The following is a 26973-nucleotide window of genomic DNA, read 5'->3' on the forward strand; positions in this document are numbered from 1 at the left end:
GTAGGATGTGTCTGGCTTGATATTTAGTTAAGTCTGCAAAAACACTGAACTCTATGTCTAGCATAAGGTTATACAGGGGGTGCGAAGGTGTATTGGGGAAGCATAGAGGGGAACAATGGGTGCTTTCATAATGATCACGATGTATTCCTTAAATTGTGATGTATTTCTTAAAGTCAAAACTGGAAGTCCATAATAAAGCTGTTCATGTAGCCCTTGTAAGAAAGACACTGTTTTAGTTGCCTGAGCTATTCAGGGCCACTTGAGTGGCCAGACGTTTCCCTTGTGCGGACGTTTGTTCCCCGCCTCAGGACCTGAACCCCAGCCGAGGCTGGACCCTGGCAACTGACTTAACACATCTGTGCACATTTGAACAGAGTGTTTAGAAAAGCAGCTGAAATAGAGTTGCTTGCTTCCTATTCACTGACAAGTTTAGTATTTTACCTTTAAAACCTTAGATTTCTCTGTGTAATCTATGAACTATTCCTCAAGAAGGATAAACTAACCAACTGAATATTTGGGGAACACCACATGTTAATTATTTTCTTAAAAGAGCACAGCATTTCTTCCTAAAGCTACTTACTAGCAATTTTAACAGAAAAGAAGCAGGAGGAAAAGCAAATAAGGTAAAAAGAAACCGAGTGTTTTTCTCTCCTGCAGTAAAAAGGTGGATATGGTTTCCGTGTTTTTCTCTCCTGCAGTAAAAAGGTGGATATGGTTTCCAACAGCCTAGCTGAACTTCAGAACAAAGACCTACACTTGTCATCAAACTACATACCACTTTTCCCACGAAGATTAAAGGATTTAAAGCCCCACCTTCCAGACTAACCATGTTACATATTTCTAGGGGGCACTGTATCTTGTGAGCAAGCTAACATTTATTCCAATTAGACCTTGGCAAACACTTTCAAGAAAATTACCATATAATAATAAAAAATAAAATAACATTTCAGTGGTTGGAGATATGCTTCAGTCAGTAAAGTACCTGTCTAGCATGCCCAACACCACGGAGTAGATCCACAGGACTGACTCAGACAGCTGGGGTGCTGTGCGTCTAGTCTCAGTGCTTGGGAGGTGGAGGCAGGAGGATCAGAAGTTGAGGGTTATCCTTAGCTACAGAGTGGCTTGGGTAGCTTTCTCTTTGTCTGAGACATTCACAGGTTTTGAGTTTTTAAGTGTCCTCATACATACCATGGGTAAGAGAGAGACAAGTTCTCAAGGCAATTCTCAAAGTAAAGGACTTCTGTGGAGATAATTTGTCTTCCAAAAAATAATTTTAATCATTCTTACACTGTACAGTAGCCAGTATTGACAGATGCTTGTATGTTAAAAAATATATTTTATAATCATGGTTCTTCATAATTGCTGACTACTTTTCAAATCATTTAGGGAAGGTGAATTTGGTCATCTCCAGTCAGAAATACAGAATGCTTCTGAAATCTCTAAGCATCATCGCCATGTGAGATTTCTGTCACTTAGTCACTGTGAAACATGAAAACAATCAGGAAAATACACCGTGAAAAGACATCAGGGTTCAGCCTCTTTTGGCTTTTCAGTACGAGGTCAAAAGTACTTGGAGAGGGACAGTCTGGATTGTACTTCAAACGTATCACAGAAAGATGTAAACTACTGTTTTCCTCCTTTAACTGTATTTCTAAAAGATTAAGTGTCACCTCTACAGGACTGAATGTCACTGTGTTGCCCAAATAGTCAGACAAAAAACCCACTGTACTATCTTGGCTTGTGGCTACAAAAACACTACTGGGTCCCAGCAGCCTGTGAGGGGCCCTACACCATGAGTTTATCTCCGCCACACTTCCCACCACAAGAACAATTTCTATGTGATACCCATCACAGAAGCGCAAAGTCAGCCCACAGGTCACACTGCCCACAGTTTACGCTTGAGTGGTTCACTCACTAATACTCATGATAAGCGAGTACTTACAGCTAGACTTCCATGAGGAACCAGCCAGCCAGCACGCAACAAGAGATTTACCATTTACCCACTAAGCCTTGTCACATAGCAGGCAAAAGATGACCCGAATGGCACCTGTAGTGAGCCAGCTGGGGCTGCTAGGCTCTCCCATTCTGCTCCTAGGTATGGTACTCTGGGTAGGGTGTCTGGCTAAGCTCCCGTTTCATCATCCAAGACGTGGGCATGATAGCAATTACCTCACTGGCTTGCTTGGCTTAGGCTAGGGTACAGCATCAATGCCTAACGGACACTGTGTTCTCCGAGGCATTCCTTGACAGAGGCACATCCTGTCACACTACACCAGAGCCCTAGATCTAAGGTTTCCCTTTACAGAACTTCCTGGAGCCGTATTAAAACTACTTTCCAGACTGATGTGAACTGTCGACGGACCATGAAGATGATGAAGACAGTCTCTGACTACTCTCTGACACTCAGAACAGTATTATTACAGGTATTCAATTAATTCCCATTGAGCTGATAATCACACCAACAGAAGGGACATCATACAAAGATGAAAGATGTCCTTGTGAGGGACCATGACCCTTGTAAGGAGGTCAGAGGCCACTCAGTTACCAGATTTTGCTGCAAGTCAGATACACTTGGCCAATGCATTTCTTTGCAAATCCAGTATCCGCTCTTGCTCTAGGAGAGCCCGAGGGTGTGGGTGTTTGAGACATCAAGCCCATTTGTGTTTTCTAGGTCTTCAGGTGACTCTTACTGAAGATCCAGGGATGAGTCTAATTGAGTGTGCCGCTCGGCAGGTACAATGGTGACAACACAGGCTCCCCTGCAGGAGCAAAGAGAACCGACCCGTGTTTAGGGAGACAGACGATGTAGGTTCACACTGCCGAATGGGCTGTCTCTTAGTCATGTGTGGCCACTGAGTCTAGGAACCAAAGTTCAAATCTCACGTGATGTCGACTCATTTTAAAACCATGTTCGAGAAGGCTACTCTAATGGGCAGTATTGGGGAAAAGCCGGTAACAAGCCCCTACCCACGGGGTCCCCCATCCACCAGGAGAACACTTTCTGGTGGGAGGGTAGGCACCCAACTGTGTGCCACCCCTTCACTGCTCCCCTTTAACCTCGGAGGAAAATTTCTTCCCGTCCTCCTAAGGCCGCTGTGATCAAGGAAACTTGTTAAGGGGGAACAGCAGCCGCCGCAGCAGCAGCGTAGGGCCCACACAGAGGAGCTTGAGTGAGCTCCTGCAGGACAGATGAGACTTCCTCAGGAAGAGGGAAGGCACTCAGGCACCTGGGTGTGGCGGTTCCTTCTGGCTCAGGGGCAGCGCCTCAGCCTGGAGCCACACCCACACCAATAAGACCTAACAGCTGCCCTTCCTCTCCCAACGGGCTGCCCAGCTCATGCTCAGGCTATATCACGTTAATTGCCACTCCCACCTTCCATTTGTTAACTATCGCCTATGTGATGGGTCTTCCACAGAATACCCTACATATCAAATACCATCTTCCCGTGTTATAGTGAGGAAATGAAGACCAGTGGAGTCAAATAATGTACTCGACTGCCAGGAGTTGGTGGCGGACACCCTTAATCCCAGCACTTGGGAGGCAGAGGCAGGCTGATCTCTGTGAGTTCAAGACCAGCCTGGTCTACAGAGCACGTGCCAGGACGGCCTCCAAAACCACAAAGAAACCAAAAAAAAAAAAAATGTACTTGAGCTTAGCAAGTGTGGCAAAGCTACACTACCAGCTCCCCTGTCTTTGAAGATACTGTATAGTGCTGTACACACGCCATTCTTCACTTATGCTTTTCTAAATACCAATAAAGGCTCTTGAGCATCTCTATAGATGCCTTTTAAGTATAAATGTATTGTTACTGCCCAGCATGAAAACTAAGGTAGCATTTGAGAAATCATCAGAGTAAGCATCACCGTATAACCACCACTCTGTGAGAAACAATAGCAGCCCCTGGAAAGCACTTCTGTGGTTTCTCTACTTGTTTTCTCTGCTTTCTTTCTCAAAGGGCTACTATCTACAAAACGCCCACCACACCTCAGGAGCTTACCATAGTGAGGTCAAAGCCAGAAGCGGTCAAGTAGGTTTCTCACTGAGGTGAAAACTTAAAACAAGACACAGTCACTCCAGATTGAGACAGCTGTGGCGGCTGATCTCGGCTGTCCCAACTTGATCAAGTACAACCCAGGTGGCTGGGAACACCCATAAGGATCTTCTTGGTCAGATCATGTGAGCTGAGGAGAACTGCCTAAGGCTGGCTCCACACCTGCTGATGGCAGCCCACATTAAAGATGGCAGCCCTGCGGCCCTGCTGCTGAGGTAACCCGCCTGCATTCCGATGTGGACTGAAGACCAGCGGAGATATCCAGCTTCATGGACTAAACGACTATGGGACTCTTGACATTTCTGTCAAGAGATAGCCACTCAACAGCAGTGAGACCACAAACTGTAAGGCACTCTGACAAATCCCCTTTAATGTAATTATATTTTCATTCATTTTGTCAGTTTTGTTGCTTTAAAAAAAAAGCTCTGACTTATAAAACAGGCATTATTTCTCTGCCTTAAATAAGTATCTCAGCATTTTCTGGAGCACAGAGAAACTAGGCAGTGGTATGAAGCCCGATGACATGTTATATGATGTTCTGAGGTATGGGGAGGAGCCTCTAAGAACAAGGCCATCCAGTTTCCCCTCAGGCTCGTGATTCTGAGCTCCTCTGGTGGGCGAGGTTTTGCCTTGCTTACACTCTCTTCAGCTCTGAAGTCATGTGACAGTAAACTAAGGAGAACATTGCATGTATCCTACAGTATAACACAGAGGTCAGGGGCACCAAGTCCCTCAACAGCTCCTCAGTGTCACCACATTTAGAGGTGGGAGAGAGCTTTGGGACAGCTGAGCAAGCAGTTCAGGGTAGTCTGTTCACCGGCCCACCTCAGAGCATGGGCTCCTTCCTTCGCTGTCAGCCACCTCCCCCCCCCACCCCCCGCAGGCTCTCTGAGCTTATACACACACAGCTGATGTCTTAGAGAAGTGGCCTCCTACGTACAAGTGAGCAAGGCTGCAGAAATGCTATCAAGGTCAGTCAGAGTCTACCACATCTTTTTTTTGTTTTGTTTTTCCGAGACAAGGTTTCTCTGTGTAGCTTTGAAGGTTGTCCTGGAACTTGCTCTATAGACCAGGCTGGCCTTGAACTCACAGAGATCCGCCTGCCTGTGCCTCCCAAGTGCTCGGATTAAAGGTGTGTGGCACCACTGCCCAGCAGAGTCTATTACTTCTTTTTATCTTATTCTTTGGGGGGGGGGGTTCAAGACAGGGTTTCTCTGTGGCTTTGGAGGCTGTCCTGGAGCTAGCCTCAAACTCACAGAGATTCGACGGCGTCTACCTCCCGAGTGCTGGGATTAAAGGTGTGTGGCACCCTACTCGGCCCATCTATTATTTCTTGTGGGTACCCATTATGTTAATTCATTCAGATTGTTCCTATTGAATGACAAAATGCTGGAGTCACAGAGTTGGAAAAAGTCATTGGACCAATGCTAAAACATTCAGTTACCTAAGTTCTCTGTCATCATTGGATAAAAGAAAAAAAAAAAAAAGACAGTGGGGAATAATGTGAAGGTATGAATTTAACATTTTCCCTTCCTAACTCTCCTGCAGGATCCATGGTCGGTCAGTTCTGGTGTTCAATGTGCACAGACACATTCAAGAAGGAAGAGACTATTGCATGTTTAAATAAAGATCACAGGCTGACCAACCACACACAGAGACCGTAAGTGTCTCCTGTCATCTGTGACAACCAACAGTTACCACTGTACTGATCTTAAAAGGATCTTAGCGTTGACTTCAACTGTAGAGACAGTGACAGGTTTCAGCTGACTTTAGACAGCAGGGAAAAAAGGAGAAAAGTTAAAAGTCTTCGGCCTACGTACGGTTTTCAACTGTCCAGGTCTTTTGTGACTATCCTACATGGGGCAGGGACTCTGAACGTTATTCCCGAGTCACCGGATCTGAAAGCACTTACCTTGACCAGAATTATATATCGCTTTTACGGATTTCTTCACTTTCTGTAGGGCTGTTCTATCTTGGTCTAGAGCCTAAAAGAGAGAGAGAGAGGAAAAGGATGTTGTAAGTTTTTGGTACATAAAAAAAAAATTCACTTCCAACTTCATTTCTTCTGTTGGGCACCAAAGCTGGCAAGGAACCGGCTGTGCCCAGCTCCGCACACGTGGATTCCTGCAGGGTCACTACATAGGGCTCGGTGTTGTGTGAAACGGGCAATCTGTCAGCAACCATGCAAACAAAACGCAGGGATCTTAAGAACTGCCTCCTTCTCTTGCAAGTTTATATAGCCTGTTGCATGAGAAAAGCATGCTTAAGACACAATGACACAAACACTCAGGGAACAAGGCCTATCTTAACGTCTGGTTCAAACACACCTAGGAAAAATGACTAGTGAAGTATTGTGAACAGGAATGATCTTTTCATAATACTTTTAAAGCTGACAATTTCTTTAAGAAAAAAATCCTGTCTATTCAAAGAAAACATAATACTGATGACTGAACTCAAATCCCCCTGCCTCAGCTTCCCAAGCCCTGAAATAGCAGTGATGAACCACCCCACCCAGTCACTGGCTGAGGACCCACCATTTTCAAGAGGGGAAGCTGAGCAAGCCATTTCCAGGGCTGAGTGTCAACAGGAAGGGCTTTAGAATCAACTCAGGGACAAGCTCTGGGCGTGTCTGTAAGGGCGTGGCTAGAGAGGATGAAGTGAGAAGACCCACCCTGAAAGTGGGCGGCACCACCCATGAACTTGGGTCACAGCCTTTTAAAAAGCAGAAGCAAAGGAGCTCAGAATCCATCCAGGCTCACTTCCGGACTGTAGGTACCATAACCAGCTGTGGGAAGTTCCTGCTACCATGACAGACGGCATTCCCTCAAATGCTGCAAGCCAAACTTGACTGTTCCCCTTCCTTCAGCTGCTCTTGTCAAATACTTTGTCACAGCCATGAGAAAAGTAACCAGTACACCGCTTGTGCGAGGCAAAGGACAGAATGCAAATGCAAAGTCACTGGAGACTGGACAGGAGTGTGCCCTCTGGTCAACTGTGAATGACAACAGTTATTATCACACATTGACACACACACACACTCACAGACACAGACACACAGATACACACACAGACAGACACACACATGCCTGCCTGTCCTCTCCATCTGTGCCTTGTCTTTGTTGGGGGTGTGGTGTGGTGGGGGCGCTGGGAAACCCAGGCATGTTATGGACATCTATTAATGAGCCTGAGTTGATTTCTGAGCCTTATTGCCCAACACAATATTCTCTGGTCTCACTCCTGTATCTCGCCATAATTTCAGGAGACAAGACCTGGCTGGTCTCAGTTCACCCCGAAGTTCAGGCTCTGGGGGTCTCCTAAGAATCAGTTCATGGATTATAATGCCTGCGCATATTTGGAGTAAATAACACCAATGAACCAAGGACATGGAGGCCTTCAAAGCACCGTGTTAGACACCATGTAGTTTTCTGTGGGGCATGTAATGAAGGCAGAGGCAGTGTCTCAGAATTCACCTATGATGCTTTTCCAACTCATCCATGAACACAAAGAACTCATCCACAGAGCACAAAGTTCCTTAGTGTGTTGCACACTCGTCTATACTTCCTCCACCTTTAAGTTCCCATCGTGGTGGTGACAGCCACCCTTCTCTTCCTGAACTAAGCAGGAAGGGAGAGAATAAGGAAGCAGGCCTGACAGGTAAGTCAAGGCACAGGATCTACTGTGTTAGTTGAGGAGGTGAAGCTTGGTGTGGGGGGGTGTTGACTCCGCTGTGTGCCAGCAAGATGCCCGCGGGTAGGGAAGGTTCAGTCAGGCAGCGGCAGCCCAGAGGCAGAGGAGAGGCATGGCAAGAGCAGCTGCTGTGAGAAGAGGCCAAGATGACATCGTTTGTTAGTTTCGAGATTAGTAGGAGTCGAATGAGGCTGCTACAGAAGGGGAAATTATCAACCGAAAATAAAAGTTGATTTGCATAATGCACCCCAGAAATGGAAAGTTGCTGCATCCTACACAAATAAATGCTTAAGCTGTTTGTCTCACTGTTGGAGACTATTAAAAGAACTTGGAAGACTCAGGTTCTCTGGATATTTGATGTTCTCTGCTGTGCCTACAGCAATGGCTGCTCAGAGTTGGTGGAATGTAACCATGGACAGATCTAAGTTCTAGGCCCCAACTTGAAGAGCTTCCTCACAGCTCAAACCTGGAACAAAGTTTCAACGAACTGTTTTCAGGGACAAACTGTGATCGATTCCAAAGAACTACTCCATGCCAGCAAGTGACCACGGGGCTAACAACAACCTTCTATGTCAAAGCAAGGCACCACGGACCAGTAACTCAAGTATGCCTTCCTGTGTAGGCGTCACTTACCCTATGAGGCAGATAGTCTTAGGGAAGGACAACACTGACCCTGAGCGAGGCCAGATATTCAGCAGATAACACTGCATGCTTCTGCATTGAAAGCATCCAAAACTACAATCCACAGAGCCTAACTGGAACCCCATGACGTTGACGTTTCTCTCCCATGTGCTGGTTGAGAACCCTAGTTCTTATTCCAACCATTAACTAAGATAAATAAGGAAAATGGTGGAGAGGGATGGAGTCTGTTACTTTTGGATCTCCCTATCCTTTTTTTTTTTTTTGGTTTTTCCAGACAGGGTTTCTCTGTATTGTTTTGGAGGCTGTCCTGTCCTTAATGAAGGCCAGCGAATGGGACCAAACCTACTTCCTTCAACTACTGAGGTTGCAAAGGAAGCCTTACACAAGTCCTACATGACACGGACTAATGGAGCCTACTCTGAGTGATGAGCCTGCCTCCCTCCCTTCCTGTTCTCCACATCCACAGATGGGAGCTTAGTTCATCAAGAGTTACAGCAGTGGGCGCAGCAGGGGTCAGCATGGGCCGGCTAGCATATGTAATGAGTGTCTTCAACAAACCACTATGCCTTTTGTGTAGACTGCTGAATCCACCAACTTAAGAGAGAAAGTAGAACAGATCCCTTCAAAGTCCTTGAGTTAACCCTGTCACCAAGTTCAGACAGTCTGAGCATTATGTAGAGAATCTAATCCTATCTTAAGAGGGAAAGGATGCGATTGGAACTCTCAGGGAAGCTCACGCGCTGCACTGGTAGCCTACCTTGTGGGACATGCCAACTAGTGTCTCATCAGCAGAGGTGTCACAGTTGAGGAGTCATCGGTGTTGAACAATCACCTACCACCAGTCTTTGGGGCCAGTCTTTAAATGAACAGAGCTCAGCTAAGGAGCCAAGTACTGTCATGGGAAGGAATGTGATCATGGCTGTGGCTGTGAATACAGGAAATGAGGCCATCGAGACCTGGGCACATTCTGGCTCCCTACCACTCTATGGGCTTGGTGGCCATAGTCAACCTGAATCTCCAGATACTAAATGATGTTGATGCTGTCTTCATACATCAGGTGAGGGCTGCTTTTCCCCTCCCCAAGGGCCTCAAATTCTTATCTGAGCCCAATTTGCCTTCTGTGCTGCCTGGTTTTATGTCAACTTGACACAAGCTAGAGTCATCTGAAAGGAAGGAGCCTCAACTGAAAAAAAAAAAAACATGCCTCCCTAAGATCTGGCTGTAAGACATTTTTTTAAATTAGTGATTGATGGGGGAGGCTGGAGGATCCATTGTGGGTGCTGCCATCCCTGGGCTGATGGCCCTGGGCTCTATAAGAAAGCAGGCTGAGCAAGCCATGGGAAGCAAGTTAGTAAGCAGCACCGCTCCATGGCCTCTGCATCAGCTCCTGCCTCCAGGTTCCTGCCCTGGTTGAGTTCCTGTCTTGACTTCCTTCTGCGATGGACTATGACTTGGAAGTGTAAACCAAACAAACCCTTTTCTCCCCAACTTGCTTTGTGCTATAGCATCTCATCGCAGCAACAGAAACCTTCCTTCTCCAGACTGACCATAAAATTGGCAGTATGTATCATGTACATTACCTTCCTCAACCTTCACAGTAATTGATGTCCAGGGGGTTCTACACCGTCTCTGCTCCACAGACGCTAAGACCACTGAAGCTCAGGTGACACTAGGTCATGCAGACAGTAAAGACAAAGGAAGGAGGCTAAGCCAAGTCTCTTGGAAGCGAGAGCCTATGCACAGCAATTGCACTGCCTGGGACCCTTCTGACCTGCAGAAGATCCAGACGTTGGTGACTAGCGGGAGGTAGGGGGCAGGCCAAGAGAGGGTAAGGGAATGGTGGGTATAATGAAAGCACACTGCATACATGCATGAAAATGTCACGACGAGACCCCAATTGGGTACCTTACTAAGAAGTGGGGGAGGGGAAACAACAAGGGTTCAGTCGTCACCCAGCAGCAAGGCAGCTCCAGAAACCCTCTCTTCCCTTCAAGGGAGCGCTATGATAAAGCCTGAGAGACCAAGACTGGCGCTTTCCTTGAGAGTCCCAAGCAGCTCTCTGAGGCAGCAAAGGGCGAGAGCCACAGCTACGTGGATCAGACGTCAGCTGCCTAAGAAACGTCACTATGTAAGTTCCCTGTGAAACATGCTGCCTGGCTCACAGGTGTCAGTCTAACTACAGTGTGGTTTGCCTCCTGGCTTCAGGACGAAGACATCTTCGGGAACCCCGGCTCTAACACTGGCCACCACGTTCACGAAGACGGATGCTGCCGGGTGTGCTGAGTGCTGAGTCCCAGAAAATGGTTCACTGATAAGAACCCACAGCATCTGAGAGGCAGGGGTCACTTGGCGTCAGCAAAGTCAGAGGCCACTTGTAAGACTTCCCACCTCGCTCTGACCACAGCCAGGTCCCTGGAGATTAGCCCGCACAGAGGAAGGTAAGGGCAGTGGGTGACACCCACAGTTGGGATCCTCCACCTCGGAAGATCTGCTCCCACAGACGTATGTCAGGCCTACATTACAAGTCTGGGTAGACAAGACTGTTCTCCAACACGACGTGGTGAGGCAGGAAGCCAGAGTGTGGCAGCCTTCTAAGAGACACGTTTGCGGTTAAGCATCAAGGAGGCTGCTGGTGGTGGTGCACGCCAGTACTCCCAGAACTTAGGAGGCATCGAGGAGGGCTGAGAGGTCAGGGTGCTCCTCCGGAAGCCACTCAGATGCCCTCTCCTTGGGCTCTCAGTCACAAACAGAACAGGAGATGCTGCCATGACAATCTCAATAGCGTCACCTAAATCCACTCCTCCAGCTGTTTCCCCCACTCGGCAGCCAGGACCCTTAGTAGTTTCCTGATGCTTCCTTACTCATCCCATCCACCAAGGCACAAGGCTCCTAAAGTGAACCCGACCATGGCACTCTCTGGTGTAAAAAAAAATCTAGAATACTGAAGGAGAAACTCTTCATAGCTCCTACAATGTTGTGATTAGAAATTTTCCTTTTTAAAATAAGTCTTGTACACACTACCAAAAGGTTGATCATCTAAAAACTTTAGGCCGTCCTAACAATATCTCCTAATTCATGCCATGCCTACTTTGCCCTCAGAATTTCAAAAGACCCAATGACATGTTTAACTTCCATAGAAATCACGGGAGAAATAGCACACACTCATGGTAATTTCCTGTAGCCTTGCAAATTGTACATTTAAAAAATTAGTAGAATATTGTGTTTCAAGAGCTCCTGTCTGGGGCCGAGAAGAAAACTGTAATCACAGCAATTACCTTGTGAACCTCTAATTTCTGTTGTAGCTGCAAAGTTTGGAGTAGCATACCCACCCACGAGTACCATGGCTCTTTCATCTAGAAGCAATTTCTGTTCCATTCTTGGGAAAATAATAATTATAGGTACAGCAAGGTATTTAAAGAAAAAAAAAGTCATGAAAACACCACTTCCATGCTATACCACAGTGAGAGTTTCTGAAGAAAGCAAAACCTCCAACAGGACTAAGTTCCTGATTTGTATGTTAGGGGCTGCTCAAGAGAAGGATAGTTTATGGAGAACAGACAGTACACAAGTCGGCTGGTTAGCCTTTTAGCTCCTCCAAGTTCTAGGATCCCATGGTGTTCTACTGGATAGTGTTTGGGTCTTGACCCCATGCTTTGAAGCATGCTGTGATGGCTCACATTCATTGAGGTTTAGTCAAGATGGAGAGCAGGTACTGGGCAAGGTGGCGGGGTTCAACGACAGTGGTTTAGTGACGGCTTTCTGGAACAGGACTGCCTGGGGTCAAATTCTTGTTATGCTGTGTTACACAGGTGAAGGTCAGAGGACAGTGTGACAGTCAGACTTCTCCCTCTACCATGAGGGTCCTGAGGATTAAACTCAAGTCCTCAGGCTTGGCAATGAGCTCCTGACTTCCCAAGTCATGGGCTAGTGCAAAAACACAAGTTTCCACTACATTTCAGCCAGAGCCTCATGGCTCTAACACACTACTATCCTTGGTCCAGCATCCGATCTTGGGACACTTACACAATCTGTGTTAGGTAGCCAATGTCTTACATGAAGCCTGCACTGTTTTTTTCAGTTACCAGTAGACTACAAACTGCTGTTTCTCTGTCCGAGTGTTATCCACTGAGCAGGTGTGGATGGCCTTCCCACTCTGATGTATCTTCTGATTCCACACATTCCTGTTGAAAGCTAGTGCAGTTTCCACAGGTGTCACTGAAGATTTTTAGTTTTAAAGTCTGTTTCAGCATGAAGATTAAACAAAAAGTTGCTTCTAATTAGGACACTCTCAAGTCATGGACATGTGTTTTAAACATGACTATGGAATACTGGTGGGCACCGGTGGTATTTTTAATGTAGCAATTCATGACAGCCCTAATTCATAATATGGACAAAAAGTCTTAAATAAATGTCACAGAGATCTGCCCAATCCTCTTGCAAATTACATTTCAGTGCAATTAGGACACTGGTTAAGTTGAGAGCACGGGTTTCTTAAAAGGGGTCAAAGGCTAATGTGAAATGCCTGTGTGCAGTTAGCACGGAGCAGCTGGCCCTCCACAGGGTCCCTTGAGATGACACCCCCTGAGGAGGGCCAGCTCAGACAGGATGCCTCGGAGCAGGGGACCTCGACAATGGCTCAAGAAGACACAGACGAAGGCTTTCGTCTTTGCTGAGAAGCACTGGACACCACTCACCACCGGGTGTTGTTTCCATAAAGGTAAATCTTCCTGTTGGCAGAAGTGAAGGTCTCTACAGATCAGACCCGTTCCTTGAAGATGCTTATTAGCACTTCAGAGACATCCCCACTAGGTGTCAGGTTTTGCGTTTTATGAATGAGTCCTTTTTAGACGTCAAGTTTCATGCTCTACGGAATGAGTCCTTTTAGGCCGTGCACATCACTCTTAGGCCCTGCTGCTTGTGTGCAGACTGGTAGGCCATCAACTGACTAAAACCGCGTGTGACCTCATACAGCACCTCACAAAAAGCTTCCATCTCAGTCTGTCAATTAATTCACTTGACAAATACCCGTGTGTGTGGGGGGGGGGGGACGACATAACATCCCAGAGCTAAGAGTGTATGGGAGATCCTTGACCTCAAGGGTCACTATAGGCCACCTTAATCCAATTTATTACTAGGTCTCTCAGACTTTAAAGCTCTTTTATGGTGTGACATAAGGATCCAAAGGAAGATGCAATCACTCAGAAAAGTGCAGTCAATTTTAGAAAATACTTAAGGAAAAACTACAATTTTAAGACAGGAAGGATGGAGGAAATCCTGTTTTAAAACAGAGGACTTCCATTATGCTATTCTTTGTAGATGGAGTTACAGTGTGAAGAGAGGGACGAACTTCCCTTTAATTGCCTTTCTGCTGCTGGGAGCAGAATTAAAAGACCATCAACAACTTAAAAGTGGCTTCTGTTTCCGATGCTAACACTGGAAAATGGAGCCTCTCTAGTCAAAGCGTGCTGTCTGCAAAGCTTAACTTCATGACCATCACCCAGTCACTTCATAAATGTCCTTGCTCAGGACACAGAGAAGGAGCAGGTTTGGAGGACACACTCCAGAGCTTAAGTGACCTCAGCACTTCTGAGTGTCATCTGTCTGTTTAGGGCCATGCCAAGTGATCCTCCAGGTTATTCCACATCTCAGAAGTGCCAGGAGTCCCTTCACCACCCAGCTGATGAGGTGTGGACAGACACAGACAGGCAGAGGGTTACAGTGGAGCCAGAACAATACACAGCGTCTGCTAAGGTTCACAGAGCTCTGCATGGGGATGGTGACTTGCTGATCAAGAGTTCCTTCCACACTTTGTGTGTGAGAGCTGCGGTGAGGCATGAGGTTGACGGGCTCTTACGTATGTAGAGTACTCTTAATTTTGAAATCCACAATGACCTCTTTGTTCCCAAAGGGGACTGGGTTTCAGGACCCCCAATGATACTCAAGTTCCTGCTGAGAAATTGTGTATTATTTGCATATCGCCTATGCACACGCTCTTGTGTGTTTGGGTCATCTCTAGGTCACCGGTGATACCCCACACCGTGTCGAAGCTATGAAGCAGTTATTTGAACACAGCATGATGGCATGGGTCTGCCATCCCAGCTGCTGAAGTAGCTGAGGCAAGACAATCTTCAGCTAGAGGCCAGGTTGAGCAAGACTACATCTCAAAACAAATAGGATACACACCCTCTGTAGATACAAGTTTTTCATTCACACAAATCTGCGGGAACGGGAACAGAGGGCCAACTGTACTCAGGTGAGTATTTCCTCATCTGGACCAAGTAGCTTGGTTAATGAAAAGGAAACTTAGCAAGTCTGTTAAAAGCTCCATGCAACACTGTCTTCTGAAAAATTTCTTCCAGCCTAGGATGGCAACGCACGCTTACAATCTTTGTGCTTGGAGATTGAGGCAGGGGGATTGTAAGTCATGTTCCAACCTGGACTAAATGGTGACTTCTATGGCAGTTTGGGCAACTAAGTGAGACCTTGCCTCAACAAAACCAAAGAGCTGTTTCCTACCAGTACTGTGGGGTTGGATGGCCTGGATTGGGTTAGGCCTCTGTGAGCAGCAGGCATGTTCTTCTAATCCCTCGGGGATTCAAGAGACTTGAGTTGAGGGTCTGGTGTAGTTCAAGCGGCTTCCTGGGCAGCTAAGAATGGCCTTGGGCTCCTGACCCTTCCCTCTTGCCTCCGCCTCACACGTGTTCAGAGTACAGGTGTGTGCCTCCATCCCCCACGTGTTCAGAGTACAGGTGTGTTTCCACCTCACACGTGTTCAGAGTACAGGTGTGTGCCTCCATCCCCCACGTGTTCAGAGTACAGGTGTGTTTCCACCTCATACGTGTTCAGAGTACAGGTGTGTGCCTCCATCCCCCACGTGTTCAGAGTACAGGTGTGTTTCCACCTCACACGTGTTCAGAGTACAGGTGTGTGCCTCCATCCCCCACGTGTTCAGAGTACAGGTGTGTTTCCACCTCACACGTGTTCAGAGTACAGGTGTGTGCCTCCATCCCCCACGTGTTCAGAGTACAGGTGTGTTTCCACCTCACACGTGTTCAGAGTACAGGTGTGTGCCTCCATGCCTGGTGGGATTCAGGATCTCACTGCTCCCACTATTTCACAGTGGGAAGGTGTGCTTAGTAGGTGGTCAATAAACCACAGCTGTTGGTTCTCAGACTGAACCTCCACACACGGCTGCCTTTCTCACAGATCTTTTCTGGTCTGAGTGCAGCAGCTTCTGACTTTTCTGACAGATTCACAAGGGACTGCAGCGCACAGTGACTTCCTCCTCTCAGGCATCCAGAAACGCCTGTCTCAACTCTGACATTTCTCACCTCAGGCATCCAGAAACGCCTGTCTCAACTCTGACATTTCCTACTCTGCTTCCTCCCAATCTCAACTGTGGAGTGACTGCCAAGGAGGCCTTTTTCCTATCCGCCCACAACTGAAGGGCACCTGTGCCTCTTCTTTCTCCAGTCCCCTCACTCCCACACTCACTCTGAGGACGGGAGAGTGAAAAAGGAAGCTATGAAGAAAGAAAAATCTCCCCCAGTGTCTTCCACCAAACCCCTGACTTGCATTGATTAAACAAGTTTGTGTAACTCAGGCTAGTAAGCTGTTGACTCTGAGATGCCTGGGGTTTTCCTTCATGCCTCAGGATTGCTAGATAACAGAGCATCTCCTTTGGGATTTTCCCAAAGCTTTCCCTTGCTTCCTACAAGCTTTGAACAATTTATTTAACTCCCTTTAAAATCAGTTCCCCTCCCTTTCCAACTAATAGTAGAGGCAATTTCTCCTCAGTTCTGCTCTGGGAAGAAAATCTCGAAGCGGACACTCAGACGCTGAAAATTCATTTTCAACCTTTGCCAGCTCTTCCCCTGCCTTGGACACAGGGCCTCCTCGTCCCTTACGACTTTTTGTAGCAAGGGCAGTCGTGTAAAACAGACGCAGAGCTCTATCCAGACAAGCGCTCCTCATGGGCAGTTAAGATTACACTAAAATTCCATTCACAATCACCGCACCTCAGAAGTGATGCCCGTTAACACGTAACCTACCCAGTGCCCGTAATCTTGTCAGGCTTGCTCACCAGCTACTGCAACACAGCCTCATACGACACAATGGACAGAAGGGAAGATTACCTGCATTTGCATGTCTTCAACTGAGGAAGAAATCATAAAATGTTGGATTAGGTCTTAGTGGAATGACTCACTCGTATATGGCAAGAATCCCCCACTTTCTCTGCTTTGGGGACATTCTCCTGAGGGTATTAAGGCTATTAAACTAATGACACTTATGCATCAGCTACCCTAAGACTGTTTTTATAAACCCCTTACAACAGACTTCTCTCTTAAAAAACAAAAAGATATGTTTGTATATGTATACACACATATTGTATAGATACACATGTGTGTATGTGTGTGTGTATGTATGTATGTACATATGTGCATACGCATGCATTCACTCAAAAAGAGGTAAGGACAGCAGGTTGACGGAGGCGTCTCCGAAGTTCCAAGCACTGGCTGGGTTGGAATCCCAGAGCTCACACTGCAGCTCACAGCCAGTCGCAAACCCCAGCTCCAGGGCATCTGCCACTGTCTCCCGGCCTTCTTAGGTACTACACGTGTGCACACGTGTCAAGTGGGGGGACGTGAGGACTGCACTCACATGGTCCACAGACAAACACGTGTGCACACGTGTCAAGTGGGGGACATGAGGACTGCACTCACATGGTCCACAGACAAACACGTGTGCACATGTGTCAAGTGGGGGGGAAGAACCAAAAGACACAGATTTTTCTAGTTAGGAAAAATAACAATTTCTTTTCCCCTCACTTCAGCAGGTACGTCCAATGTTTCCTGTATTTCTATGGCATCACATGATCCTTACAGTGTAGGGTGTGCATGTTAATTAGCTTTAACTGTCAACCTGGGACAGCCTAGAGTCATCTGAGAGGAAAGCTTCAACTGAGGAACTGTCTAGATCAGTGGGCGTGTCTGTGGGGACAGCCTTGACTCTTAAATTGGGGGCCCAGCCCAGCATCCCTGGGCAGATGGTCTCGGGCAGCCTAGAAAAATGAGCTAAGCATGAGCCTGTAAATGGCCTTCCCCCAGGATTTATTGCCCTGACTCCCCCGAAGGTGGACTACAGCCTGAGAGAGGAAGTCGTGTGTTATCAAAGGACGGGGACTAGGACAGTGTGTGGTAAGAGTCGAAGGCTCACAGAGATCTCCAGCAGGCGTGTGCTCTGTGCTATCTCTTCCTCACTGAGGCACTCCGACTCAGACTGTGGGGCTAGTAGGCCATGAGCTTTGGGCTCCAGGCCCTGTGCACCCAATGAAGCTCCACCATCCTCCCTGCCAACCAGGATTCAGCTGAAATGGGAAAAACTCCACTTTCCAAGGGCCAAAGGGGAACCTCATTCTATTGCACTGTAGAGCCAGAAGAACCTTACATGAGGGTGATATAGACAAATTGTCATATTTGTCCAAGTGCAATGAACTTCCTCAGTATTTCAAAATTTCAAACATAAGAAACTGGTAAAAACAGAAAAACTATGATAATTCTCCTTTTAATATTCAGCATGTAAAGAGAAAAACTTATACTCTACTTCCAGTGCTGCTAAATAAACAATACGTGTGGGATTTTAGATATGTCAAACAAAGCTTCTGCATTGCCTTTTTCAGTGAACACTTAGGATAAATGTTAATCCTTTGTTAAGAATGTCACTGAACGATAATTCGAATTCCTCGTTATTCAAACATCTGTGATATTTACATTATAAAGACCTCCCACTTTTCTATGATCCACACTGGAATAAAAGTCATCACAAAGTTTTGAAAAAATTCATCATAGGTGGCACTGAAAACTCCCCCCCCTCCAAACTTTAGGGAAACAGCTCCCCAAACACAAGTTTATCTTCAGATACATTATTAAGCACTTTGAATTCTTTTACTTCAGCAGAAGAATAAACAGAGGCTTGTTCTATGACCCCAAGCACAGGATTTCCTTAAATAACACAATGATGAAAAATGCAAACCAGTGGAAGTCTTGACTCACTGTTCCAGGGTTCGCGACATTTACAGAGCTGCTCGCATCAAGACAGGACAAACACGTTTCCCCTGACCACTAGTCCTGCGAGCTTTTGTGCAGCACGGAATCAAAGGACAAGACTCCCATCCCCAGAGAGACATGGTTAGTAGGAGCCGCTCCCATGGACTGATTACCGTGTGTCCCTGAGCTAAAGATCAGATTAAGGGTAGGTTTGGAAGCCAGGGGCTACACTTTTCCTCCGACTGTCCTGCTAAGACACCAGGGAGGGCAGGCTGACTCAGCAACCTACAGATGCCTATCTGGCTGCAGAAAAAGGCAGAGGAGCTGGCCATCAGCGCTCGCTCTAGCCGCAGCTAGAAAGAAGGGTGCGGGAGAGTCGTGCAGAGGACACCACGGTCATGTGCAAACCTTGGGGAAGAAACAAGACGAGAGAAACAAATGCAAGCCCACGCCAGACAGAAGAAAAGAAGACATGGAGACGGAAAAGGGACCTCAAGGAGGGGTCAGGAGGCTGGAAGGCCAACAGCCCGCCTGAGACGGGAGCTAACCTGAGCCTCTGCTCGCTGGGAGGCCTAAGAGAAAAGGCCTGGGTTATTTCTGTTACTACTGTTTTCCCGCACATCTTAGGACAATCCTATCAAGTGAGGCACACTGACCTCCGCAGGGCGAAAGGGCACAGAGCTCAGCAGGTCCTGCTCCAAAGCTCAGCTGACCTCTTTCAGCAAGGTACCGGAAGCTCCCCACCATAACCTATGAGCTCGGCACAGGGAAACACTATCTGATGAGGCAGGCACCTTCAGTGATTTCAGAATGAGAAACCCGAGGTTCAGGGGGTTAAGCCGCTTGTGGACAAGGGATCCACACACGAGCTCTTCTGGTGCCATCGCTGTGTGTTGAAGATACTGGCAGTTATGAGAGACCCTGGGAGAACGGATGAGAGGAAAACACACAACTAGAAAGGAGAGAGAATCACTAGGCATGATGGGACATGGCAAAGCAGAGGGTCGACGAAGAAAGCATGTATGAACTGCCTGTGAGTTATCGCCACAGAGGGTCTTGAAAACATCACAGATGGACTTAGAGAATAAGGAGAGACTCAGATCGGAACGGCAGGCAGGCAGCAACATTACACGGTAAGAAGGGTAGCGGGCATGGATGCTCCTTCCCTCTTTTTGAAGCTCACCCAGCAGAAAGATGTCACTAGGACCTATGTAGGATCCTGGGGTCCCCAGAACTCAGTTCAGATGGCCACTGGTTCAGCCTTCACTCCTGGTATGCAAAAACTAGTGGTGTAACCACACAGCGAGAGACAGTATGGTTCCTGTCACCTTCTCCAAAAAGCTGGCCTCTAACCACACCGATCTGCTTAGTTTGCATAACAATTGTACAAACCATTTAAAAAATAACTGTACCCAAGAAGGGCAGTGGTGGTGCACGCCTTTAATCCCAGCTCTCAGGAGGCAGAGGCAGAGGCAGAGGCAGGCAACGCTTTTAGTTAGAGGCCAGCCTGGTCTACAGAGCGAGTTCCAGGACAGCCAGAGAGAAACTGTGTCTCAAAAGAAAAAAACAAACACACACACACACACACACACACACACACACACACACACACACACACACACACACACACACACACACTCCTGCACAGTTACTCAGAGACTCATCATATACTTTTCATCTCACGTCATGTCAGGGATTAACTATGAACTCCTGCTCAATAGCATGTTTATTACCCGTTCCCTGAACATGAATACAAGCTGGAAAGTAGATACTTCCCTTCCAGAAATGCAGTACATGGCAGTGAGGTGTACAGTGAGGCCAGGAAGACAGTAAACACACACACCCTGCACAGAGGCTGGAGAAGTCCTGCCTGGGAGGGGCAGGGAGAGAGCACCTGAGAAGAGGGGTGGTGTTCCATCTGGTTTCAGAGAACTAGGGGCAAGGGCAGGAAGGGCAGTACATTCACAATACACAGAGGCGTCAGTCACTTAAGCCTAAGGAAGGAGCAGGGACATCTTCCAAAGAACACGAGGCAGTTTTTGGTAGGACTAGGACAGGGTCAATTCTTTTCCAGAGTGGCTCCTCAAGGCTGCCCATGGCAGAACAACAGGGATGTTCATAAACACGAATGCTCAAAGAAGCCATCAGGACTAGGAGATGCTAGAGATGATCAGACTGTGATGGCGCTTTCTCTGAAGAAGGGGAAGCACCTTGCGCAGCTCAAACAGTAGGTAAGCAGCGAGCTGGGCTTCAAACCCAGGCCGTCCAACCCTGGAGTCAAAGTCTGGACCGCCATGAGAACCCCCCCTGAAGAGCTTCCTTGATCTCATTCTTACACGGCCGTGAGTCAGAGTGGCACTGCTTCCTTCCTTCATGGGACAATCAGCCATGACTGACAGACACCTTTTCTCCTCGGTTGTACATCACATGGAATCTGTTAAATGGGACGTGAGTGAGGCCACCAGCTCAGAGATGGCCAAAGCAGCTAACAGTGTAGTCAATCTACAAAGACGGTTCTTCAGGACATCTGTGCCACGCGGCATTGGCAGGCAACACAGCACCACAGAGCTGCTGGCGCTCCATTATTCCGGTCTTAGCATCTTCCTTCTGGAAACGCCTCCCAAGGAAATTGCTCAGTTGGAAGAAGGGCTAATGACTCAGAAGCAGATTGGAGCACTGATTGTTATTAGCCAAAATTTAGGCAATCTCCAGAGGGCTGGTAACGTAGAAGTGGTTTAGGAAATAACAAACACTTCCATACAGTGATGCTACTCAAAAAAAAAAAAAGACTGCAAAACCATAAACAATATTTTAATCATCAGAGTAAGAAGGCAAAGACCATTGTTCAAAACTAGAAAAAAAAAAGACTGAAAAAACAAAACTAAAAATAGTTGTGTTAGAGGCATTACGGATGATCTGTTCTCTCCAAACATTTTTTTAAATTCAGTATTGTATAGTATGCTAAACTTGAAGGAGAAAATAAAAGACATCTAAGGCTCCTTGATCACTCTGTACTTCAAGAGCCATTTACAACAGCCACAAAATTATACTACTGTGTGCCGAGCTGAATTCTTCCCCTGAAGCACTCTCACAACAATTTGCCAATGTTAGCTTACATTATGCAGGACAAGAGGAATATCAAGTTACTTAACATGATTCAAGGGACCTGAGGGAGGACAAGGGGGTGGGGAGAAAGAACAGTGGAAGGCACTTAAGCCACTAACAAAAACAGCACTGTGGCTCCTACATAAAACCATTATTGGCCTCCGTGAGGCATTATCAGTCCAATAATACATTTCTGTTTCAGACTTTCTAAAAAGTGTACTTGAAACCAGAACAGGCCTTGAATTTCAAACACACAGGACTAAAGGAATGCCGCAGAGGGAGAATTAAGGCCAACTAAAACTGGCCTTTTGTCTAGGAAGCATTCTTCGACGTTAGGGGGGAAAGCAGAGGCTGGTTCAGCTGGGGATGAATCTGAAAGTAAAATCCGAGACTTTCACAATTATCCACTGGCCAGAGACCGGAATGCCAAAGCAGATGTCAACCAAAGTTTCTGAACAAAACAGTCACTGTGGGAGTGTAAGAAAATTGTTAACAAGATGCTCTTGGACAGACCAAATGGCTAATTCCATGTGCTTACAGGTCAACAGCGGGAGAGAGGAAAGAATTTTAAAGTTTCGTGTGAACACACCAAATTGTGTTTTTAAAAAATTAAAGAGCTTCCTCACCAGGACCCATCTCCCAGTCTCACCTTGCTGTGCAATCCAGTTCAGTACAGAGCTAACTGGAAAGCTGTGACTGTCCCCCTCATCTCTTGTGAATCCCGTTTCCAACTGAAAAAAGGTTTCCATGCAGGGTTTCCTGTCAGAGTGTGCTGGCTAGTGTTACGCCAGCATGACACATACTAGACTCATGTGGGAAGGAGCCTCCATGGAGAAAATGCCCCCATGAGAATGGCCTCTGGGCAAGCCTCTGGGTCATTTTCCTGACTGGTGACTGAGCCCCAGTGGGAAGTGCCACCCCAGGGCTGGTGGTCCCAGGCGCTCTAAGGAAGCAGGTGAGCAAGGCATGAGGAGCCCGCCAGCGAGCAGTGTCCCTCTGCAGCCCCGACTTCCCTCCGTGATGAAGCGTGGCCCCAGCTGCCTGTGCTCAGGGGGTTTCATCACAGCAAGAGAAAAGTAACCGCGACACAGGTAAGGTTCTTACTTCTTGCCTTAACATTCACCCATTTATTACGTGTTTGTGCATGTCTGACAGAGCGATCCCGTGGAAATCAGAGAATAATTTGTGGGGGTTGGTGCTCTCCTTCTATGATGTGGGTCCTGGGAATGGGAGTCAACTCATGAGGCTTGGCCTTTACCTACTGATCCATCTTTCCCATCCCATGATTAAGGTTGAAGAAGTGGGCCACCTATGTGTTTCAAGTGTCCCAGAATGATAATACTCTGAGGCATTATGAAAACTATAAACAGTCATCAAACATGTGCAAGGAAAGGCCTAGACCAAACCATTCCCCAATTTGAACTGACAGTTCCCCTCATTAGATCAAACGTGTACATGTTCATGTAGAACTGCGTAAAAATCACATCAGGGCCCACCAAATGCATTGTGACTTTCAGCCTGTCTAGAATACTCCTGCAGCCACGTGAAATGGTGCCAGATACCAGCATTCTGTAGCTAGGATTAGCTCTGTGGGTAACTGTGAAAAGTAGAGCTCTGCTTGTGAAAACGCTCACTGGGTAACTAGGTGCAGATGTAAGGAAGGGTCTTACACACTCAAAGCTTTTCACGTTGATATTCTGGTCCATGTGCATAAAGACAGTCATGCAAGCGTAAGAAATGGCCACTGAGTCAAATATGCACAGGGACATAATTACAGAGGCCATATGCTCACCTCATATATTTCTGTAGAAGGTCATAATATGGTTCCAGGTTAAAAACTAAAAGAAACAGAAATCCTCCAAAACAAAGAGGCACCTCTGGAAGGAAGGCAGTGTTTGTGTAGCAGTGGAAATTGGTAGAAACAGCAGAACAACACTTACTCCATTTCTACCCTTAGAAGCTCTTTATCTACTCTGTTCAAATTAGGTTTTCCCTACTGAGTTTTACTAATTTCATTTTTTTTATGGCATCCATCCCTCAAGGGATCTTTCATGTCACAGTGTACCAGCAAACAGCACATAAAGTCACATACTGAGTAGCTAACCTCCTTCCAGGCATCTAGGAAAGCCTCGCTGGTCACCACGACAGCCTACACAGACTAATCTCACTGTCCCCATGGGCTACAATCTTCCTCATTCAACATCTGATTCTTCTAGGGTTTTCGGTCCTGTGCTCCATTTACACAGCTGTGCTGTATGTATGGCACTGTACCATACTGCACTGCACTGCACTGCACTGGGCCTTAGAGCAGACAAAACGGTGAAGCTGCAAAGTCAGTAAATCCTTATGTGTTCTCAGGCTTACTCTACCACGCATGCGTGTGTGCATGCATGTGTGCGTGTGTGTATGTATGTATTTGCCTGTGTGCGTGTGTGTGTGCGTGTGTGAGACCAGTATCAAATCCAGCACCTCCCACATGACAGGCAAGCAAGGTACACCACTCCCACTTCCCTGAATCTTCAAATCCAGCACCTCCCACATGACAGGCAAGCAAGGTACACCACTCCCACTTCCCTGAATCTTCAAATCCAGCACCTCCCACATGACAGGCAAGCAAGGTACACCACTCCCACTTCCCTGAATCTTACGTATCTGGCGTATTACATCAATAGTCCCAATCTCTGAACGGCTGCATCGTCATCATAGTGACAATAATAATACAGCTAAAGTAATAATGCTAGATTTCATTCAGAAAAGAAATTAAGTAAGCTGATGAAAGTAATCTGTAAAGTCAAGTATCAGTTTTCCAGGGATAATCAATTGTCCCTAACTCTAACATTTAGAAAACCCAACTGAGCCACAGAGCCCGGTGCACGCTGCTAACACACCTGCCGGGTGGGTTTCAGCACTGCTTGGCTTTAGATGAGCAAAGCTTCAGGTGCTGGGGCACCCACCACCACAGTCAGAGCTGAATCCGGGCCGCATTCCCTGGCAGGGTTGCCGCAGGGACAGAGACTCCAGGTTCCTCAACTTGGCACATCTCTACTCTTACCGGCAAGCCCGGCGGAACTGAGGAGCAGGGACCAAACGAAGGAGAGAGATGCACATACAGAGAGCAGGCTAGCCCTCCAGCGAAGGGTTACGCGAGAACTTCAGACTTAGAAAGGAGACGACACAGATCACTGTAGCAGCAGCGGGTCCTGCTGTCTGCTGCTCGCCTTTCATCTCAAGTCCTAAAACGTGGGATACTACTGCACACCGGGGCCCGAGACTCACTGCAGCAGCGGGTCCTGCTGTCTGCTGCTCGCCTTTCATCTCAAGTCCTAAAACGTGGGATACTACTGCACACCGGGGCCCGGGACACAGACGCTGATGGAGTTTTAATGTGCCGTGAAAACTAAGCAGGAAAACAAAACCACAAGAGGAGCAGAGTGCTGCCTTCCCTCTTTCTGAGCACACAGCTTGTGACCGGAAGTGCACTGAAGTCCCTGCTTCGCTGAGTCCAACGCAGTCACTTTCCACACGAGTCAGATTCGGTACTGATGGCTGACAACTGTCACGATGCTGCAGTCGGGGGTTTAATAAGCTAAACTCAAGGGAAACCGGGTTGCCAGCAAATCAACAGAGCTTAAAAGCTGGTTTCTAGTGCCAGCATTACTTGAATATTAACTTTAGGGAGGTCTGTACTCAACCCTTCTTGGGGGAACAGCATCAAACACAATGCAGGGTTTGGGGTGTAGCTCTGTGGTAGAGTGCTTACGTAGCGGGGTTGGATCTCCAACACTGCTAAATAAATAAATAAAACGGACATAGGTAACATCACTCTGCGGTTCAGAGAAACGCGCCATGGCAGATGAGATGAGGCCTGCTTTCTTCTGCTCCGTTTATAACAGGGGTGGGAAACAGAAGCGAGGCAGTAGGAGGGGACAAAGAACTGACCCGGAAACAGAGACGAGAAAAGAAACGAATCATGTTCCACTGGTTTTCAGACAGTCACCTGGAGACCCGTCACAATCTGGAACCCCAGTTCTGACATCAGGAGGTGCTCATAGAGGGGAAGCTTGGAGGCCTTGTGTCTGCTTCCTGAACAGAGCCCCGGGGAGCCTCCGGAGTCCTCCGTAAAGGAGAGACCCTGGCCTGCAGTGCACGGTCGAGGATGACACACAGAGCGGCCTGCGGTTACCGTGTCGGAGCCACGGATGGAAGCACTCTCCATTGGTCTGTGGAGTGGCCCAAGCGTGGGCACATTTTTAGGGCTTGCCAGGTGACTCCACAGTGGGCAGCCGGGGCTGAGAGCACTGCTGATGCCCCCAGGACACTGGCTCCGTTACTATTCCGATACGAGAGCTCATTCCTTCTTATTCCCCAAACCCTAGGCTCCCCGACTGGTTCAAGGTGAGGGTGCACAGTGACCGCGGCTTGGCGACTACTAACTCTGGAACACCGGGTGGCCCTTTTTACTTGGTGTCTCTGTTAGCCTCTCTACAGCAAGACGTTTGCAGTGAAACTCCTCCAGGTTAAATACCTTGGGAAGACACCAGAGCACACCTCTCTGCTTGGACTACTTACTTTCCCAGTGGGCAGCACCAAGTCCAACTGAGAGAGGACACGACTTGGTGACGAGCCTGTCACCAAGAGGATGGAGGTCACCTGGCCCTTGCAGGCACCCCTCCATGGAGGAGTTCTGTGTTGGGGAAATGCAGAGGCGAGAAGGTTACAGCCTTTCCTTTGGCAGAGACACACGAACATCTAGCTGAGAGAAAACCAGGCTGCCGTCGGGAAGCTGCGGCTCCTTGTCTGACCACTCAAGCCACTCTAAACCCGACACGGAGGAACAGAATGCTACCTGCGCCATAGGCTGTCAGGTGATATGGCCGACTCAGACTGTCCCCTGTGGCGTTCACTGCCAGGCACATGCCTTCGGGCATTGATAATTGATGAGAGAGTATTTGATTTCATCCAAGTCTGATAAGCTGGAGCCGGTTCTCTCAGGAGTACTGTCTCCTTCATGAAGCAGAGGAGCACAGACGGAAGAGGTAAATGGAGGGGTCTGTGCTCCTGCCTAGGGGACCGCCCTCTTAAAGCCCTCGTCAACCCCTCCAATCCATGATCTGACTGGGTCCCAGTTACTCTTTCACTCTTACTTTCTGGCTCTCATAGAAGGTGATGGAGGATGAGCTCCATGATCTACCATGTACCACCCTAGCTTGGAAAAGAGGCTCTTGACAGAGGCTCCACAGTGACGCTGTGGCTGTGCCTCTCTGCAGCTGGAGGACCTGGGCTAGTTCTCTGGTTTCCTGAGACTTGGTCACCTGACCAGTGAAGAAGCAATGGATAATCACGCCCGTGTGGCGTCTGGGTGGGAATGCACTGGGGGAGCATATGACCCTGCTGGCACCCAGAAGACAATCACAAAGGACACCCCTTCTGCCTTCCGCAGG

The 26973-nt window shown here is 47.6% G+C and overlaps 1 protein-coding gene across 11 annotated transcripts in view; it reads right to left on the reverse strand.

Annotated features, from left to right (window-relative positions):
• Positions 1–26973, reverse strand: part of Asap1 (ArfGAP with SH3 domain, ankyrin repeat and PH domain 1) — a 269949-nt gene that overhangs the window by 109024 nt on the left and 133952 nt on the right. For all 11 annotated transcript variants that reach the window (XM_040730398.1, XM_040730404.1, XM_040730399.1 and 8 more), the window contains one exon: positions 5965–6037. In XM_040730398.1, the coding sequence (XP_040586332.1) occupies positions 5965–6037 (73 nt within the window). The remainder of the gene's footprint in view (positions 1–5964; positions 6038–26973) is intronic.

Source organism: Mesocricetus auratus, unplaced genomic scaffold (assembly GCF_017639785.1).
Source record: "Mesocricetus auratus isolate SY011 unplaced genomic scaffold, BCM_Maur_2.0 Super-Scaffold_100023, whole genome shotgun sequence".
Lineage (NCBI taxonomy): Eukaryota > Metazoa > Chordata > Mammalia > Rodentia > Cricetidae > Mesocricetus > Mesocricetus auratus.